The sequence below is a fragment of the Silene latifolia genome, chromosome 1 (genome assembly GCF_048544455.1).
Source record: "Silene latifolia isolate original U9 population chromosome 1, ASM4854445v1, whole genome shotgun sequence".
Lineage (NCBI taxonomy): Eukaryota > Viridiplantae > Streptophyta > Magnoliopsida > Caryophyllales > Caryophyllaceae > Silene > Silene latifolia.
Genome location: NC_133526.1, coordinates 29901346 through 29921841, shown reverse-complemented (window position 1 = coordinate 29921841; position 20496 = coordinate 29901346). Strand labels below are relative to the sequence as shown.

Here is a 20496-nt window from a genome sequence, read left to right as displayed (position 1 = left end):
ACTCCAAAGAAATGTGAAAAAAAAAAAAAAAAAAAAAAAAAAAAAAAAAAAAAAATTACCATAGCCAGATAACTGTCTAAAGTCAAACATTATTGCCACATCTGACCATACTGTAAAAATAACAATCAGCCGAGCCCGTAACAAAAGCCAGAAAACACCATAATCACTTCCTCTCCCCCTTTATTCAGAGTAAAACAGTAATTCTATGGCCTACAAGAAGGCTGACTGCAAGACATGAGAACATAGACAGAGCTATAGACATGCAGGCAAGTGCGGGTCAAATCTTTATCTTGTTCTGGGCCTGAATGAGCTGCGATAGGGGGCCCACGCCCAATTTCTGTGCCACAAAACATTCCGGCTAGTGGAATGGAGGGAAAGTTATTCAAGATAGGCAAGCTATCCACATTGGGTCGAGCAAAGAAAGTCGAACCGCGGCCACAACAAGAGAAGAGAAAACCCCCTATCATTTCCTTGTGCCTTATCCTCCTTATGTTGTCAGAAACAGTGTCACATTGGCCAAGTGCGAATCCTGGATTCGACAGATAAAACCGAAAAGAATCTCCAGTCTTGATGTCTAAACCACGGACATACAGGTACTGCTCATCTCCTCTGTATACCCAAAATATTCGTAAAATATGTCAAGGACTCAATCAGCTATGAAATCAAATGAATTTAGTTAGACATTACGGCAACTAGCTAATTTAGTTATGAAATCCTGTGTCTACGGCAGGTTTCTGTAAAATATATGAAGGGGCAGCTTTTGCAAAGTCCCATCAGCCTTAACATTCGAAGAGAAATTTAATACTATTCATTTGGATCAGCACATTTTCCTTTTTCCTTTGAACATTCAAATGAATTTCCTACATCTCCATTTTCGGTTAAAAATAACTCACAAAACATGGGAGTGGGTGTGTGAGCCGCAATCTTCTTTAAAATTTTAGATTCCCAAAACTTTGGTCAAAAAGAAATGTAATACTCCCAAGTGAATGGAGTATTAGATATATATTGCAAGCATATAGACCATTGTAATTATTGTTGGTTAGTAGAGTATTGCTCTAAACTCGAGGTCCCATGTTCAAAACCAGCCGCCCCTACATTTCATAAAAGTTCCCGCTAATTTAATATATGTGCTGGTAAAATTAAGAAACAACACATCATATGAACGATGATCACAAGGAAACTACCAAACACTATTAACACCTTTTGTCATTATTTTACACTCATTGCTTTTGAAGAGGCTCGCACTCAAAGCAGGGTAAGAGAAGCACTGTATGTAACCTTTCTCCTACAATAGTATTTCCAAGTTTATCAAAAACAGCATGGTCATTGACAACTTCAGGAAAATAAGATGTGCAGGATGAGCCATTTTGATTCAGTCTATTGCATGACTGTATTCTCGACCAAAAAGTGGACAGCCAGCCTCAATTTTTATCCGGGACAAAAAGCACCGAGTGCAGACTTTTAAAACAGAGCATATTCAAATTGAAGCAGGGAAAAGGTTAAACAATGGTAAAGAGTGTTAAAATAGCAGAAAATCTTGTTTATTAGATAAAGCTCTATTTTAAGCAGTGCATCTTAGCAGCAAATGTACTCAGATAGTTGTTTAATATATCAATAATACGAAACACGAGACGACATAATAGATATTCAAAGAAAAATATAGAACTACATGACTTACTGTTGGACCGGATGATATGACAGAAATGTCAAAGCTTTAACCTTCTCCCCGCCGAACGAATATTTTCTTCTCTTTGTTACACCAATGTAAAGATCATAATTAAAGATAGGGTCTACTGCCTGCCAAATTATAGAGAAAGTTATAGCAAAATTAAAATTGAGACGAAAATTGATAAACATAACCTGCAAACCATGGAAAAAGCTTGGTAGAAACAGCAGTTTGTGAATGAAGTTAGCAAGTTTTTTCCTCTTCGCAGAAGAAAAAAAAAGGCGCTATGTAACAACTGACAAAACCAATTCCAATGCACTCAACATTAGAAGCATGAGTTGGGAGGCACAAAATTTTCCTTTCCAAAAGCGAGAGGAAAGGCAGATAAACTTATCACTAAACCAAATTACAGAGAGAAGCTACCTTCACAATTCCTTATGACGGTTCACATAGTTGCAAATCATTTTGGGAATAGTTGGAGTGAAAAAGTACCTCCAGGTTAACATTCAGTAAATCATCTAATATCTGTTCACCATCGAGAGGCTCATTTTCTCCTTCCCGTTTAGCAGTCAGCCAGGTAGTATACTCACGGTTCCTCGATTTTGCAGAAACAACCCTATAATTTGGACCAACAGCAGCAACACCAGCTCCTACTGCAAAGTGGAAATCAATTTTCCAGGCACCTGCTTGTCATGATTGATACAGTCAGTATAATGTGACTTACTAGGTCTAAATGATGAACTTAATACTCAGGGCAGAAATGTCGCAAAAGAATCTACATTACTACGCATAAAACTCCAAATAAAAGGTCATCCAATTATCCTTCAAAAGTTCAGATATAAACCAAAGTTAAATGTGCTTGTTCGACAATGGTCCTCACAATGGTAAATATTCACGGATTTTCAAGGGGTGCACAAATGATACCAAATTATGCTTTGACATGTGTTTGGTCGCCTGGGGCTGTATACTAACTAGCAATCAACCATGGAAAACTAATTTGAATCCCTGAGAGATCTGATGCTACTCTTCCTAAGGAGAAAATAAAACACAAATTTGGTGGAATAATGGAATGTGATCCAGGACTGCCCAATGGTTTTTACCAAGGATATTTCTCCAAGTAACCATGAGGTTTGTTTTTCCTAATTTCACCCTGGCTGTACGGGAGTTATCGGAAGCCCGTGAAGTTGGCAAAAAACCGAATAGACAGTTGACATCGTTACTTAAATTGATTGATAAGTCAAAGCCTAAATTCCACCCTTGCCATATGAGAGTTACGGTTAAAGGTTATGAAACTGAAAGCTGACATTGTTACTTGAATTAATTGATAAGTCAAAGCATAAATTTCAACATGGTTTGATTGATGAATACCATTAAATTGGAATCAGGACTGAATGTACGAATTTGGTGAAAGGTAAATGATGAGGGGAGGTCAAGCAGAGGACTCTATCGCAGAAGGCAAGGGGACAATGTTTATTATGACACAGTTGGGGTTGAGGTCCAACAATTGTCAGAAAATTTATGAAAAATGAGAACTGAAGGGTATAAGTGAATAATGGATCTGGGTTACCGGATTCACTCGGCCCCAGCAAACTGCAAATCAATTTAAAAAATCTTCTATCATGGTGCTTGCTCAAAATATTCGTAAGAGTCACTCTATACGAGCATATTGCATATCAGACGCAGCATACTCATAACGATTCAGGCAACCTTGTAATGAATAGCTCCGAAACACTAGATAATGTAGGAAAAGGCCCAAATACTTGGTAAATTAAAAAATATCCATCAGACTTGATTTGATTTATCTTTGTAAATTTGAAGTGGTCTTAGTCAAAAAAAATTGAAGGTGCAAGGACATCTGCACTGAGTGGGGAGATGGCGTAACAGAGTCAAGTAAGATCCTCATTTTGGATTCAGCCTCACTTAGAGAGTATGCAGAAGGTAAAGCCGTAAAGGCAAAGTACAGAGCTCGATAGAAACTTGATGCTGACGGCCGAATATCAACAACTTTGTCTGACTGTGCAATCAGCGAAGCAGAATAATGCACAGCCAAACATAAATGCGCAGAAGCTTATAGAAAGCATACGAAATTTCAAGTGCCAACTAACTGGCAACAGACAGCCCTCTGGAAATGAAGAAAATTTTCCTCTCTTAAATCTAACTAGAAGGCAGAGCACAGATTCCAATCCCATACAAATGAGGAAGCAATAGAATGGGTGACTAGGCAAGCACTCAGAAGAGTCAGAATGCAACATGGAATTGCTTCAAGATATTTTATTGAAATCTGAGTGACTTTGACACGTACAGTTTACAAGACATAAATCACCTAGCACAATATTTATATTAAAGGCTTACTAGCAGGCCTCCAAGTTATTTCAAGAAAGAAAATTAGGCAAAGTTCCAAAAAAAAAACACAGAAACAAACCATACCATTTGGTGCATTTTTGTTACTGGCAAATACAAGACCAACAGCGCCATAAGTCTGTGCCTGATCACTTTGAGGTAAAGAACTGGAAGACGGATTATTCATTCTTGAACACCTGAAACGGCAGGTTTCATTCCCAGCAATGATCGTCTGCTCAGGCAAAGCATAATCTGTACAATCCAATAGTTAGCAACTAAAAACATTTAGCCAAGTGCCTTGAAGCCTAGAGTCTGTGACAATGTAAGACGGCCAAAAGCATAATCTCCAAACCTATCCCTCTTTTTTAACCACAAAGAGGTTGTTCCTATATGACTCATGACCATTATGAAAAATGTGTCGAGAGTTGCTTCAATAGACTCATACTTCAAGTTACAAGAAGCATAGACGATTGACGATTCAGTAAGCCATTTTTTCCTTTTATGTTGACTCCGTTGCTTTGGAGGCAAGTTAGGAACGACGAATGAGGAAAAAAAACAATTAATTCATATGATGAAGCAAGTTAACACAACCGTACTGTATGTCTGTATCTTACAGTCACACGGCCACTTAACTGTTGGTTCAAAACTTAAGGGGTGCTTCTGACACCAGAACCGGGCTCAACATCAGGGTCATGAAAATCAGAGAGGAAGACCAGCCCAAAAGGAAATACAGTTAGCACGTGGAACAACTAAGTTGGCTAATTCTAACACTTGGAAAGAGCATTAGAAAATTACAGCCCAAGTTCTTCCAGAGTTCCAGCCTATAAAGGGGCATAGCCCAGAGAGATACCAGATGATTTACAGACCAACTAATGTCCATGAGCGTTAAAGGTGTCAAAACTCAGGACCTAACTGGTGTTGGACACTAGATAATCATATTCACATATATCTAATAAACTTGAATAGCGCTCATGAAGATGTTTTGTGCGTCTGTGTGGTATCATTAAGCTTGTATATATAGTAACACATGGACTTCAAAAAGGTATAATGATATTACTGCACAACAATACAGTAATCAATCATTATGTCAATTTTGACTTGCTGTATAAATAAGTCAATTGGCAACTCCACGTAGTCAGATTGTAAGTTTAACAAAAACTGAACGGTAAGAATGAGGAAGACCAGCTGCTCAACATCTATTCAAAGAAAAATATTGCCTCCTTCGTGGGCCTCCAACTTACTTCAAGTCTTCAACGATCCTGAATACCCTTACCTCCCTCCCATGCCTCTTACCTACTCATATTAATTTCTGATAAACTAAAGAAGACGCGTGACAGTTACTATGGCAATAGGCCGGTTATTCTCCTGGAAGACAACAGTGAATCTAAACATTTGCTCTTTAGCATAACACGTGAAATAGAAGATTACCAAGATAGAGGTAGGGGGAAGGAGGACTGGAGGAGGGGAAAGATAGTCAAACAATGACTGTACTAAGCAACATAGACTATATATATGACTTCAACACATACAAAGCAGTGATTCTAAAGCTCTTTTATAGAAGAAATAGATTGGCCAACAACAAATCATGTCATCCCGCACAGTTAAGAACGAGCAACTGACAAAGAAACTCACCCAACTTTTCAATGACAGGTTTCATATCAGCTTCTGAATCCTGCAACATTGTACCCGACTTGTGAAGATAAAGGACAAAAGATTTACATTGACAAAACATCTACAATTACAAAGCAAACAAACCTAATGGCAGCACTCACCCCAAACATAAAAATTGCTTCAGGGGATGTGTAACCAGATACTGAAGCGGAGTAATCCCTGATATCCATAACAAACTTGTCGCTGATATGACCCTGCTATTGTCAACCTTTTTAATCATGGCCCTTACATCGAAAGCTAAACAACATTATATGGCACAACTTGTACCTCTTCTGAGTACATTAGTGGGATGACATCCACTTTTAGTCCAGGTACATATCCAACTGTCAACGAAATGCCTTTATAATCAGCAGGATCAACTACTTCTTCATCGTCATAATATGGGAACATTACCTGAGCAATGAATGATATAATCATTAGTACCACCCCAAATCATAGGCTAACATTAAAGCCAGAATACAGACATTTTCCTTGGAGATTTTTTAACATGAAGTTGACCAATCTTGAAGTCTACGGGGACGACAAAGTTGCAGACTAGAACAAGTTTAGCCGAGGCCAAGAGCATAAAAAAAATTCATGAAAAAATGAAATAAAAGATTTGGGCAAATCAAGTTACTTTTCTATGACATGAGGTTTGATAACTTCCTCCACAAATAACCATTATTTTTCTAGGACAAGGGGGCTGGATACCTTCCTCAACAAATAAACACTGCTCTAAGGAAATTTAAAAGAGCAACCATAAGAGTTTCAAATCTGCAGTCAATTCCCTGCCACTAAACCTGAAGTTCACAGCAGACAAAGGCGTCTCTCTTTCTAATCCAACAGTCTATAGAAACCAAGTTGGCAAAATTATCTCCTCACCAGTGCCAGACCAGATTCTAGCTACCCAGTTCATACCAATTTACCACACCACAACCTCCACTATATCCTTTAAATACTTGTGGTCGAGCCATTCTTCTCAAGGCTACAAATCAGCTTAACCTACAAGCTTACCTCGACTCAGACTTGGCATCTTGTCCCTGATAGAAGATCCCTTATAGGTTTCAACATTGAAACGGTAGACCCTACTTCATCTGGAAGGTTCCAAGAATTAACGCTATTTTAAGATGCTCCCCCAAACAAGAATACACGGCTATGATGGAAAGGAATTCTGATGCCGCTGTAACTAAATCATCAAAGCATGCCTAACTCCATGGTGACCGGAAATCAGCCTTTTGCCTTGCCAAGAACCCAATTGTTACAACCGCACCAAAGACAATGAGATTTACTGCTGTTTTGCTTGTAACAAAATCACGGGACCCCTCATCCAGCTTACTTGTCTGCCAGGATCATCATAAGCAAGCTATGAATAAAGCTTGAGGGATAGATGCAACTTGTAACACAACATTAAGATACAACCTATGATAATAGTCCAAATGTCATGCAACTAATATAGGCTTTTTACCCATCTTTAGAGAAGTTCTTATTCTACTGTTTTGGCTGACACTTGGAGGGTAACTTCTCTACACACGAGTTATATATAGCCCTAATAGTGTTCCTTTCCATTAATCATGTGCTTCAACTAACAACATTTAACATCATTGCCAATGGCTTCTCAATATTTTTCAAATTCTGTATAATACATCTTCGAGATCATCATATATGTCATACATGATAGAATCAATGATCTTATACGCAACACTTCACCTTTTCAGCCACTTCCAGAACAATAAAAAATTATGAAACAGCAAACAACACTGATACTTGTGTATATTTGTGCGTGTAAATTGTAATCAGCTCATATCTAGTTAGCTAAATTTATTAACCTACCTACATTCAGCAAAATAAGCAATCGTAAACTAATTACATTGTGTTGAAGAAGAATTAAACACTCTAAAAAGTAAATTATACGACCTTACCTCGCTAAATTGATCAGACAGTGCGTCTCTTCCAACTATCCCTCCAGCATCACAAGTGATAAGCGGCGTCTTAGAACCCAACTTATGAGTAATCTGCATAAACAAATACACTTCACCACAATCCAACTTTCTTCACCCTTCTAAAACCCCACTGGACAAAAAAAAAACAATGAAATGGAGAAAGTACATACAAGTCGATGAGCTTCATCCAAATCAAACGCGGGACAAATGCAGAGAATTGCAAAATGCGGTCGAATAGGTCCTGAAAGAACCTTCCCTACCACCTCCTTCATAGCTTCCTAAAATCATATCGATCAAAATTATCAACCCTCCAAATTTAATTAGTAATACAACAACAATATTACCCCAATACCTCAATAGCTCCCGTAAATATTGCGGGGTAAGGCGGGTCGGATGTACGCAGTCTTAGTCTTGTGTTAGAAACACAAGGAGGATGTTTCCAAATGATGCTCTAAATTCAATTAATAATAGTCAAAAAAATCATAAATTATTTACTATACACTCTTAGTATACCTCAATCGTTGCTTCCTAAAATCAAATTGATCACAATCATCAACCCTCTAAAACAATTACTAATCATACAAAAACAGTAATCGACCCTCCAAACTCAAATACTAATCATCAAAATCAAATTTTCTTCGCTACAATTCCAGCATCTGGTGGCGGAATTAAGGAGAGCCTAGCAGGGGCGATCGCTCCAAGCAATGAGCATTTTGAAGTTACACAAAAAAGTCAGAAATTTCTTCCAATTTACATAATTGAATTAATTAATCTCAAACAAATTCCGCCTCTAAAGTATAAATCTTGGTTCCGCCACTACCAGTATCCTAATAACCCAATACTAGTTATACTACTACCATCATAGCTCCCTAAATCACATAATCACATTTCATCAACCCTAAAAACTCAATTACTAAACCTAAAAAACAAATATAATCAAAGTTTCATTACAACACTACCAACATTTCGACTAATTATGTGAAAAAAATAAAATAGAGAGGGAGGGAGAGTATACAGGCAGAGAAGAGTTGAGGGAGAGAGCGGAGGCGATGACGGGACGAGAAAGAACGCGAGCGCAAACGGCATTCCAAGAGCGATTAACGCAAGCAGCTGAAGCGAAGGATTGAGCTGGTAATTTGCCGATGATGTTCTGTAGAAGATCGTCGCCAAGGTGAGATATTCCGCATACGGCGGATGGTGGATACGGCGGCGGTGTTTCCATGGTGGCCGTGACGGCGGCAGCGGTGATGAGGGGAATAGAGAAATGAGGTGAAGGTGGTGCAGGGGACGTTAGAATTTGGGTTGGAAGAATGGAAGTTGGAACAATCCGAAGAGGTAATAAGGAATGATCGAATTTTTTTTTTTAAATTGTCATCTCATTAATAATCAACTAGGCGTAGGTTACAATGAAAATAACAAATAGACAAAGGAAAATCAAGATTGCTAACGTAAAAAATACATTCAAAATAACTATCTAAATACTCGTAATGGCGCTGCCGCTCCAAAATCATAAATTTCTTGAATCTATGAATAATCGATGTCTTTGCATCCTTCTTGATGGAGGGAAACAGTGTAGCCGTCTTGATGTATTCATCCACGAAACAAATCGATAATCTCTCCCGTCGATTAAAACTTATTATATTGATAACAATCCCACGAAAAAATGGAAAAACCCGAAAGAAGGGACGGAACAAATGAGATCTCACCAAAAGGGAGACTATTATTGAAAATAAGATAGATCTGCATAATATTAGTTGTTTAAGAAAGCTTTTGTGGGGCTTACCATCGATGGATGATCGATGGAAGCCCCCGAATAATAATGGAGGCTAGGTTTTTAGAGATAATTTTAGGAATGATCGAATTTGGTTAAATAGTCTCTTTATATCCACTTAATTTCGGTTTAGTTCGATTATTATAACTTTGTATATTTTAGTTTAGTTTACACATTTTTAAATTTTTAATCCCCAATAATTCCAAGTATTTAGGCTCTGTTTGGTAAAACGAACTGAAAAGGTACACGAAAACGAAAAGGTACTGAAAGCGAAAAAGCTAATCAAAACCTGAAAAGGTATCGATAAGGAATCGATTATATAAAAATTGTTTGGCAAACTAATCGAAAAGGTAGCTTCTTTTGGTAAAATGACGTAAAAGAATATAATAATTATTTAATATATTATAAATTGAAAGGGCAAAAACGTAATATTACTAAGAATCGTCATTACGAAATGTGAAATGCTACTCTAGGTAGCATTTCATTTCAGGTAGCTTATTTGGGCAAAAAAGCTACTTGCCTAACACATCCATAAAAATAAGTTACCTGAAACTTTTATCAAAAAAGCTACTTCCTCCTAATGTCTATGTTTGCCCCATTTCATTAAAATACACCTCACAAATATTAGGACAATGGGGTAAACATAGACATTGGGAGGAAGTAGTTCAGTCAAAACAGGTACATGAAATAATGTCTTGCCAAACGGAGGCTTAGAATAAAGAATTTAAGAAAAATATCTCCTGTAATTGGTTTTTTTAAACGGTTTCTGATCATTAGTCATCGTATAAAACGGTTGTAATCCATATGTAACACAAGTTAGGGTTGTAAATGAGTTGAGCTTAAACGGCAAACCCTTAAAATCGGTTCGGTGAAGGCTCGACTTGAACTCAGTTTACCCGAACTCGAGCTAAGTTTGTTTAAATATGATTCGATCTCTAGCTCGGTATGACTCAATTCGAAAACTCGTTTTTTGAGTATAATTATATTTTTTAGTTATATTTTTTAAAATCATATAATATGATAATATTTGCTTTTTAAGACAATATTTGTAGTTAAATTATTAAAAAGTGAATACGTGTAAAGAATATGATGTCAAGGCGAGGTCAGACTTCATTTTTTAAACTTGATGAGCTAATAGCTGCGAGCAAACTCGAGCTCAGATGTTCATCAATCTTAAGCCTTCTTAGAGCTTAAGCTTAATTATTTTAGTTAGGACACCCCTAATCAAGCTTAAAGGAAAAAAAATGATTGTGACAGATTATATTAATTAAGATCAAACATAGATTGGTCAATGAAATTCGTTATAACACGTTGGTGGTTGTGGAGATGGGGAAATAACCTCGTGTTTGGCAAAGCTACGGAAAATCCATCAGACCCCATATCATTTCGTCATCGTCAATTTGAATTATCGAAGCAAGCCTTCGACCCTTTTTCTCTCTTTATCCCCAGCCCTGGTACTTCTCGCGTGGAACGATACATTAGGTGGCATCCCCCCCCCTTACAATTGGGTCCTACTCAATACTGACGGAGCATCTTGTGGAAATTCGGAGTTAGCCGGGTGTGGGTTGTGGAGGTATTCTTAGGGGCGAGACGAGTAACTTTTTTCCGCTTTCATGTTTTCTAGTGGTGTTTGCACCTCTATGAGAGCCGAGATGCGGGCATTGCTAGCGGGTTTAGAGCATGCGCGATCCTTTCATATCCCGCGACTCCCGGTTCATATGGACAATAGCCCATGCGTGGAGTTTTTCCGAAGCGAGCAATTGTTGAGTAATAATCTACGTTCACTGGTTCAGAGATGCAAAGATTTGATAGCAATGGACGGTTGGGTTGTTCATATTGATCATATCTACAAAGAGGCTGATCGGGTTGCGGATATTGGCTAGCTAACAAAGGGATTCATTCGGTTCCAGCCATTACTATCCTTGACTCTCCTACTGTAGAACTTAGAATCATCCTTCGTGATGATATTCTAGGTGTCTCTTTCCCTCGTTTAGTTATTAGCTAATTTATCGGGGCTTTGCCCCTCTTATGTACCAAAAAAAAAAAAGATCAAACATAGATTTCAAGAGCTTGGGTTCATATTCGATTTTTAATATACAAGCTGATCTCAAGCTTACCCGAGCTTGATATATATCCACTTGGTTACACATCTACTATGTAAAACAACCTTACAATGTAATTTTGGGCTTTATATCTCATTGAAGTTGTCAATAATTGAGGTTCGCAGGCATATAAGGTCGTTGTATGACGTATGATGACCTTACGAAAAATTTACAACTATGTGAATAACGGCCGAGTATTGACATCCTATTAACACTAAATCCCATCTTTACGTTTGCTTTCATCCACATACCACAAATCAACAAAAGAAGGATGAAACGCACAATAAACGACACACTTTATTTCACATCTTACCATTACCCCAACCAACACAAAAACATTGAGTACGTTTAGATTGAAGTTGTCTCGTCTTATGAGACAAATTTAACTCAACCATTTTTCTACATCCCCAACAATGTCACCTACACGACTACACCCGATCCACCAGCCCATCTTTAACCACCAACCATCACTTTATCACCCTAATCACCGAAATTTAATCATTCTCCTCTCCTGCCAGCTATCGTCGACCATGATAAACCCTCTCACAGTACATTCCCACTACGATAACCCAACTACAATAGTCTTCCGTGACAAACTAACAACAATCTTAATACCACCGTGTTTAACACAGAGTATATTATTTTTCGGACGGGCCTACCCAACGTCTTAAAAGGTGAAAGGTACACCGTACACCTAGTAAAAAAGACCAAATCGTGCACTAAACCAAAATAGTCTTGAAACTAAACAAAAAACCTCACACTCATTCTCTCACAACACACACGAACACACACATCACTTGTCTCACAAATTGGTTTTAAGTTTTAATGGAGTCTCATCACTTCCCTCCTTCTTCTTCCTCTTTCAAATCATCACCTTTTCCCGCCATTAATGTCCCCCCTTCTCCTCAACTAGAACTATACACTATCCCCACTCAATCATGTAAAACCCTAACCCTAATTCCCCTACCCCCCAAAATTCCCCCAATACTCAAATTTTTATTACTAATCAATTTCAATTTCAATTCTTGCAGGTTGGTTTTCATGGGATTCGATACACGAGACGGAGCGATCCGAATTACGGGAATTCTTCGACAACAGCTCATTCACGCGATCTGTCAAGATTTATAAGGAATACAGGGATTTTATGATTTCTAAGTATAGGGAAGATCCTTCTAGAAGGTTGACATTCACCGAGGTGAGGAAATCGCTTGTGGGTGATGTTTGTGTTTTGAGAAAGGTGTTTAATTTCTTGGATAAATGGGGTTTGATCAATTTTAGTGCTCCGCCACCGCCTCCGCCGCCAGAGGTGGTGGAGAATGATGGTGGGGTTAGGGTTAGGGTTGAAGAGGGTGCCCCATTTGGGGTTCGGGTTGTTGTCGCGCCTGGGTCACTTAAGCCTGTTGTGCCACCTGTGGTGTCTGTTCGGGGTGCTGCTGGTGGTGATGATGGTGGGTTTAAGGCGGTGTCTTCATTGCCGTTGGCGTCGTATAAGGACGTGTTTCGAGAGGTGGGTGTGGGAAAAGAGAAAGAAAGGGTGGAGGAGGTGAGGTGTGGGAGTTGTAAGGAGAAGTGTGATTCCAAGTATTATGAATGTACTAAGGTAATGTTGATTTTTTCTTGTGTTGTGTTTTTCTATGTTTGAGTTCGCTTTTCGTTGCTTGGATCAAGCATGGCTTCTTTGAATTGCATATGGACCTTTTGTTTTTCTTTGATTTATTATTGTTTGTGATAGATAGTAGAAGGTTGATTACTGGAGTTGACGTGGTAAATCTTGCTCCCTCCGTCCCAATCATTTGTGTACATTTGATTAAAATACTCCTCACATGATTAAAGAAGGTAAACAAATGATTGGGGATGGAGGGAGTTTTGTATTTTGCTATATTCAGTTAGAGGAATGTTAATAATGGGTTGTGGATATTAGTTAAATTGATAGATACTCAGAAATAAAATTTGATATGTACTACCGATCTTTAATCGTAAGCTAACGAGTTGGTCAGTGGTTTATGAACATCATTATGGTAATCTTTGGTAAATCAATTATGTAGTGGAGATGCGGGGGCTGTAGTATCTGGTTTTGAGCTTAATCTATTGTAGGAGGCAGGAGCCATGAGAGTCCGTCGCTATACAATAATTTCAAATTTGCTATCTTTAAGCTCTGCTGTTAAGGTTTTTTTTTACTGTCTCTTAGCACACTCTTCCTATACTTCCTGTTAGTGCAAAGATGTTGCGATAAAATCGTTGATCTATAATAGCATTATGTGCCGTTGTCAAAACACGTCTTTTTGAGGGATCAAATGCTTTGCCGCTGTTTTGTGGGAGGGAATTATTGGTTTTCATAATCAATTATCTAAAAAGATTTCCATTTGTCATTGTTCCATATTGATTCTCCTGATTTCAACAATCAATTATGATTCCTTTTCGCATGCCTAAATATGGTTTGATTTGCTGAGTAACCTTGTAGTACAAGTTCGATACCTTTTGTCGCTCGTTTTGAAGGAATTGTATCACTTTTTTGTCTGACAGGAAAAATATCTAATTTGCCTTAAATGCTTCGAGAAAGGTGAATTTGGGGAAAACAAGGTTAAGGAGGATTTCAAGATTAACGACAGTATTGAAAGCAGTCGTAATCAAGAACCTGTTTGGACTGAGGCAGAAACTCTTCTCCTTTTGGAGTCTGTTCTGAAGAATGGAGATGACTGGGAGGTTGTTGCACAAAATGTGCAAACCAAGACAAAACATGAATGCATATCACGGCTCATTGAGTTGCCGTTAGGGGAGCTAATTCTAGGTTCACGGGACAAGCTTGCATCTAGAGCTAGCATTGACGAAGGTGATGCAGGAAGAGATAAGAATGCTTCACATTCTGCTGGTCCTACTACTATTCCCGACCCAAACACTCCAAATGTTGCCAGTCAAATGCAGGAATCTTCTCTTGGCGTTGGACAGGAGCACAAGGCAACAGAAGAGCAAAAAATTTTAATCGATGCGGGCCCAGAGCAGAAGTCATCTATTGATGCTACACAAGAGCAAAAAGCCCCAAGTGAATCCCGCGATAACATTTTGATGAAAGACAATTCTCATCCGGAAATCATGGACAATCATCAAATGCAGATCGTTCACAGTCATCAGCAAGAGATCACTGAAATGCAAAATGGTGCAGTAAATGAACTGCAAAACGGTGATGATACTGAACATCTGGAACCACCTTTAAAGAAAAGCCGCATTGATAATTCAGACCCTAGCAGATCCTTGATGGAACAGGTTTCCCCCCAATTTAGCTGGCACCTATATTTTCATTCGTATACTCGTGTTTTTTTTTTTTTTTTTTTTGTATGATTAATAGTGTTGCCTTGCTTCTAAATATTTTGGGGGTGGAGATGGGGGCTAAATCGCCTAGATGTACAAAGGACCTTTACTAGTAACTTGTGTTTATTGGTCATACCATCAGATACCAAAAAAGAAATATACTGAAGCATTGCCTCTTTAATTTTCGTTATTATGTGGCATTTCATGTATCCTTTCTTTCCTTTTTTTTTCTCCATTCGATGGGAGGAAGGTTGTTTAAATTTGTATTACCGGATTCGGCTACTTGTCGGAGAATTGCGAACAGTTTTGTGTATTCATGTAACACGGTTTGCTTAAAATCTATGTATAACATACTCAATTAAGTGGGTATTATACTACTATGTAAACACTGTTAAGTACTTTGAAATACATGGTTTTAGTGTCAGCAATGGTGGATGCACCTTATGATATACAGGGTCTTAACCCCAGAATTGTTTTTGGTGCATTTGCCCAATTTTTGTTTTAGAAAATTTAAAAGAGTATACCCATAGGGACACCAGAAAAAACAAATTTTCTTGAGTCCGAAACTGGGTGGTGGTACTATGTTTGGAATTTGGAGGACAGAGGGTGCCTATGATGGGAAAGTGTGGATATTGTACGTTAGAAATTGTACACTGTAAACTTTGGAAGTTTTTCAAATTTGAATGTTCTAATCTTGGATATAACAATGACAATGTGATAGACCTGGTCTACTATGGAAATAATATGGTTGATGAAGGGAAGAATGAATTTTAATGGATGGTGCAGTAAAATGCATATAGGCATGTAATGAACATTTGTAGGTTAACCTTGGACAGTTAGACGATTATGGAATACTATTTTATCGATCGGTGATGACAAGGACACTATTTCCTACATGTTATTAGTCCTCTTGCTATTCTTAATTTCCATGTAAGTTTATTAGGTAGAATCTTGTACATTATAAATGTGATTATGTCCGTTTATCCAACTGTAGAAGTTGCACAAACTCTGTTGTGTACTTTTTGGTAAACTCTTGATTTCAATGTTTGTTAGGTAGCTCTTCTTTCTACCATGGTTGGCCCACAAATAACAGCGGCTGCTGCAAATGCTGCCGTCACAGTTCTCTCTGACGGCAACCCTTTAGTGAGGGACATTTTCTATGTAGACGACAATGGTTCTGTCAACGGTGAAAAATCCGGCAATTTAAATTTGGAAATGGAGAGGTAATTGTTTCTTTCCTTAGTCAATTTTATTGTCATGTACCGAAGGGACGCCGACGTATTAAGACTTTTGAAACTTTTCAGGGCTTTCATTTCTGAAGATGCAGAAATGAAGGATGCATCGCACTCTTCAGGTATTTGTTTAGCCTGAGATGTTGCCCATGATATTGTTGCAGTAGTACCTCTTTTTGGTACTTTATAAATTCACAACCGTTTTCACTGACGTAGCTGTACACTACTTTTATGTAGAAGTTAAGGAGATATTTTCAGTTAGAGAGTCCATTCCTCTAGCTCTGCAAACAAGAGCTGCTGTTGGTACAGCGCTAGGAGCAGCTGCAGCTCATGCTAGGCTATTGGCCGATCACGAAGAAAAGAAAATCGAACATTTGGTTGCCTTCATAATTGAAACTCAGGTAAATGTTCATTAATTACCATTTAAGCTACGGTATCATGAACCCTGATCAGTTATTTCCTACTTGCTATTATTTTATCCCAGGCTTAAGCTAGCTTCTGAGCGTCAGCCTTTGTTTTAACATATGCCACATATTCAGACATTAGACTACTGAATAGTGAATATGATGGGAAAAGGTGAATCCTACATAATGTCTTAAGAGTTCTGATGTGTGCGTCTTAAACTGAAATGTGGAGTCTCAAATATAGATAATATTCGGTAATACTTTGTTGATTTTAAGTACTTAAGACTCGTGTTGAATCCAAGGGATGAAGATTCTTACGCTTTGTGTTTATGCGACCTAGCCGTCTGAAATTTTTGATTTGCAAATCACATTGTTTGACAGTTGAAGAAAGTGGAATGCAAACTAAAACTCTCCGAAGATCTAGAACAGTTGATGCAAAAGCAACATACAGTATTAGAGGAATCAAAAGACTCGATACTTGCACAACGATTGGACATTTTGCAAAGAATTGTTGGTGAAGGAATTTCCCGATTAAGGGATTCTAGTTCATTGAGACCGACGTCTCATGATATATAGGTCTTCCTTTGACATTGTTCACAGAGGAAGCCAGTACCTATGCCTAAAAGCTTCCCATGAGCCGACAAAGGGAAGAGTTCATCATCTCTGTAATATTATGAGGTATTAATTGAATACCACCTGTGTTGTATCCATCTAGTTAACAGCAGATCATTTGATCTCCCTGAGAAATAAGACATCTTACATCTAATTTTGAGCCACAGATGTGCTTGTGAGTTGTGATCTCTATAACAGTTACATTTACTTGATATATGAATCGTAATTGATTGTTTATTCTTCTTAGTTTGGTAATATCAATTGTAATGTTCTTTGTAATTAGCTCCGAAAATAATACTGCAAGCATATAATTTGGCTCAGGAGAAGATATTGCAGCTAGTCTCCCGTGAGACGGAGGTATCGTTCTTAACATTAAAACTGGTTATATATCATCTCACTTGAGCATTTTAAATAAATCTTTTCTTTTCCCTATACATTCTGATTTTGTCTTATTCAGACTATTTGACCCGTCTTAAGCTTAAGATGGATGCACCTGTCTTAAACAAGAATTTGTCAACAAATCGAAGTAATGTGGTGCATCAAAAACTACGATTTATGGAGTAGTACTTAATAAGACGACTATGTGGCAACATAAGAATTTATGGATTTGCAGTGTAGTACTATAAGCTAACACTTACAGGTACGTCATTTATTCTGATTAATTCAGATGCACCTGCTAATCTGATATAACTAACTACAGGGAGGGATTAAACCAGGGCCAACTACTGCATCTCATTTCTGTGATACTTAACTTTCCCCTATAAATAGAAGCTACAAATTTAACATTTTATATTCAGAAACAATTCAAGCAACCTGAACCTCAACATTCATCACCAACTATAGAAGGTTTGTTGACAAACCTCTCATCCTACAAACCTCTTGATGAACCTCTATTGCTAATGCCCTGACAACCAATTCCGCGAACATACATTTGGTAGCATATGGGTGAGTACTAAGTAACACGGGCCTGAATCCGAGCACAAATTCTTGTTTAAGACGTAATGTTTGTTTTACTGGTAAAACGGATCCAAATATGCTAACAAAAAATGTGTTAGTATTACCATCAAGTGTTAATATTTCGCTCCATTTCACCTCTAATACGAATATGGTCGTCTTAAGCAAAAAATGTGTGAATACGAATTAGTGATCATATGATAATCTAATTTACATAGTTGTAATTAATTTAATAGAGATTTAACATTTAATACCTGGACATTGGTAGGAGATTCTAAGTCTTGATTTTAAACTAAAAACTTTCATGACAAATTTTCATAACATGACATTCCTTGTGGTCATCTGCAATGGTTGATAGTATACCGGGAAACTTGGTTGGATATGCTCCTTATATAAATACCATCACCAGATTGATTTTGAAATTTGATTTTGACTTGAATCGTACAGACTGTGTATGGCTGATGTGATGAGTCCCTACTGGTTTCACGCTCAACACAGAAGCCTGCACGCAGTTTTGCACGGGCTGTAGGCCTGTAGGTCTTCCACTCTTTGTCAACTTTTACTATTTTTAGTTACTCCCTTTGTCCCAATCATTTGTTTTATTGCAAATAAATGATTGGGACGGACTGAATTTATTATTGTCTGCGAAATATTCTCTATTCCTACTGGTTAAGTCTTTCTGATGATCAAGATTGAGCCTCTGCTGTTGTTGAGATTGGATAATAGGTATTATATACATTTTCATGGATTTCGGGGTGGTGATCTCCAATTTCGTTTATTCTTCTTCTATAAGCCTGGTACAGTCGACCATACGTCAAAATTTGTTCTTAATGAGACCACGATGTGGCAACATCAACATTTATGTACTTGAAGTGTAGTACTAGATAGAAGATAATACATACTGACTGATACGTCATTTATTCCGATTAATTCAGATAATAGGCACGCACCAGTTAATCTGCTATAATTGCTGTGATTAAAGCATGGCCAACTACTGTATGTCATTTTCTGAGCCACCTAACTTTCCTGTATAAATACAAGCGCAAAATTCAATAATTTACATTCACAAACAATTCAAGCATTCTGAACATCAATAACAGCTTGAGTGACTCTGAGTGTAAATCATGGGGAAGTTTTTGGGAGTTTTGGGTGTGTTCTGTTTTTTGTTGTCGATTGCAGTGATGTATTTCGGATCAGCTGAGGGAACACATGTTGCAGAGAAAGAGAAAGACAGTGAGTTTAGTACCCAAGGGTATTATGGCGGAGGTGGGGATGGCAAGGACGGTTATAAAAACGGCAATGGAGGTGGATATGGAAATGACGGTTATAAAAACGGCTATGGAGGAAGTGGATATGGAAATGACGGTTATAAAAAGGGCAATGGAGGAAGTGGATATGGAAATGACGGTTATAAAAACGGCAATGGAGGAAGTGGATATGGAAATGACGGTTATAAAAACGGCAATGGAGGAAGTGGATATGGAAATGACGGTTATAAAAACGGCTATGGAGGTGGATATGGAAGTGACGGTTATAAAAACGGCTATGGAGGAAGTGGTTCTGGTTATGGCTATAAAGACGGTTATGGCTATAAAGATGGGAATGGCTACGGAAAGGGCTATGGAAATGGGTACAATGGTGGCTATGGAAGCGGTAATAAGGGAGGAAATGATAACTACGGGAGTGGTTATGGTGGTAACTACGGAGGTGACGGTGGTTACGGAAAAGATGGATGTCATAACTAACAAGTTGCATGTCTTATAGTATGCCTATAAGGCCAAGTGTTGCATAAATTGTGTCATATGTGGTTTTACATATACTCCATGTCTCCGTCCTATATGTACTGATTGAATATGTTTAAGGACGGACTATATAAATAAAAGGGGTGTGTTGATTTTTCTATTATAATTATTAGTTTTAAATCCGGATAAAAAATACACGGGTCGTAATAAGAGACGGTATCATTGAATATATAAACACATAAAAAAGCGTGATTAAATTTTTAATGCCTTAAAAATATAAATAAGTCAATAATTAGAGATTCGACATACTTATAATCTAAGGTACTAATCAATACTATTCAATGTATAATATGTTATCAAGTGTATTAATAATCTAAAACGTTACAAAGCTAAGCATTGATTTTCCAAAAAAAAATACTGTATTATGTAAATTTTTAGTTAATTTATTCTCTAACATTATTATTGTTTTTTAAGGTCTGATTTTTCAGGTATTAATATATTTATTACTCTCAAAAACCTTTGAAGTTGTTTTACACCTGAATCTAATTTGTTTTATAACCCGTACTTGTGTATTTATCTTGTGTATTTTTTAAACGTTAATTTTCTGACCTTGTTTTAATTTTATTAAATTATGTCTTAAAAAAAAACATGGGTCATGCTCATTCATGGACATGATTTACTCAATCATGGACATAAATGAATATTATACCCTTGCTATTTCTATTCCCTCATTTTTCATTTTGCTTCATAATCATTAAATCCTCACAACACCTTCCA

The 20496-nt window shown here is 37.5% G+C and overlaps 3 protein-coding genes across 5 annotated transcripts; 2 read left to right on the top strand and 1 right to left on the bottom strand.

Annotated features, from left to right (window-relative positions):
• Window positions 1-94: 94 nt before the first annotated feature.
• Window positions 95-8937, bottom strand: LOC141602098 (F-box/LRR-repeat protein At5g63520). Of its 2 annotated transcripts, none has more exons than XM_074422412.1 (10): window positions 8612-8937; window positions 7767-7874; window positions 7576-7668; window positions 5945-6070; window positions 5779-5871; window positions 5639-5678; window positions 4094-4258; window positions 2159-2349; window positions 1679-1797; window positions 95-609 (listed from the first exon to the last, which is right to left on the bottom strand). In XM_074422412.1, exons 1-10 carry the CDS (start codon window positions 8816-8818, stop codon window positions 204-206), a joined length of 1548 nt encoding a protein of 515 aa, XP_074278513.1. In that variant the 5' UTR covers window positions 8819-8937; the 3' UTR covers window positions 95-203. The 2 variants fall into 2 exon arrangements, with proteins under 2 accessions (XP_074278513.1, XP_074278519.1); XM_074422418.1 differs by having other exon boundaries at window positions 5779-5874; window positions 8612-8929.
• Window positions 8938-12217: 3280 nt separating this feature from the next.
• On the top strand, window positions 12218-17395 carry LOC141602088 (SWI/SNF complex subunit SWI3A). 2 transcript variants are annotated; one of them, XM_074422402.1, is made up of 7 exons: window positions 12218-12409; window positions 12501-13069; window positions 13993-14730; window positions 15829-15998; window positions 16080-16129; window positions 16245-16408; window positions 16793-17395. In XM_074422402.1, the coding sequence occupies exons 1-7, from the start codon at window positions 12295-12297 to the stop codon at window positions 16985-16987; spliced, it is 2001 nt and encodes a 666-aa protein (XP_074278503.1). In that variant the 5' UTR covers window positions 12218-12294; the 3' UTR covers window positions 16988-17395. The 2 variants fall into 2 exon arrangements, with proteins under 2 accessions (XP_074278503.1, XP_074278506.1); XM_074422405.1 differs by having other exon boundaries at window positions 16248-16408; window positions 16793-17260.
• A 1632-nt stretch (window positions 17396-19027) lies between these two features.
• On the top strand, window positions 19028-19880 carry LOC141658090 (uncharacterized). Its single transcript, XM_074465371.1, has 2 exons — window positions 19028-19489; window positions 19529-19880. Exons 1-2 carry the CDS (start codon window positions 19102-19104, stop codon window positions 19720-19722), a joined length of 582 nt encoding a protein of 193 aa, XP_074321472.1. The 5' UTR covers window positions 19028-19101; the 3' UTR covers window positions 19723-19880.
• Window positions 19881-20496: the final 616 nt, after the last annotated feature.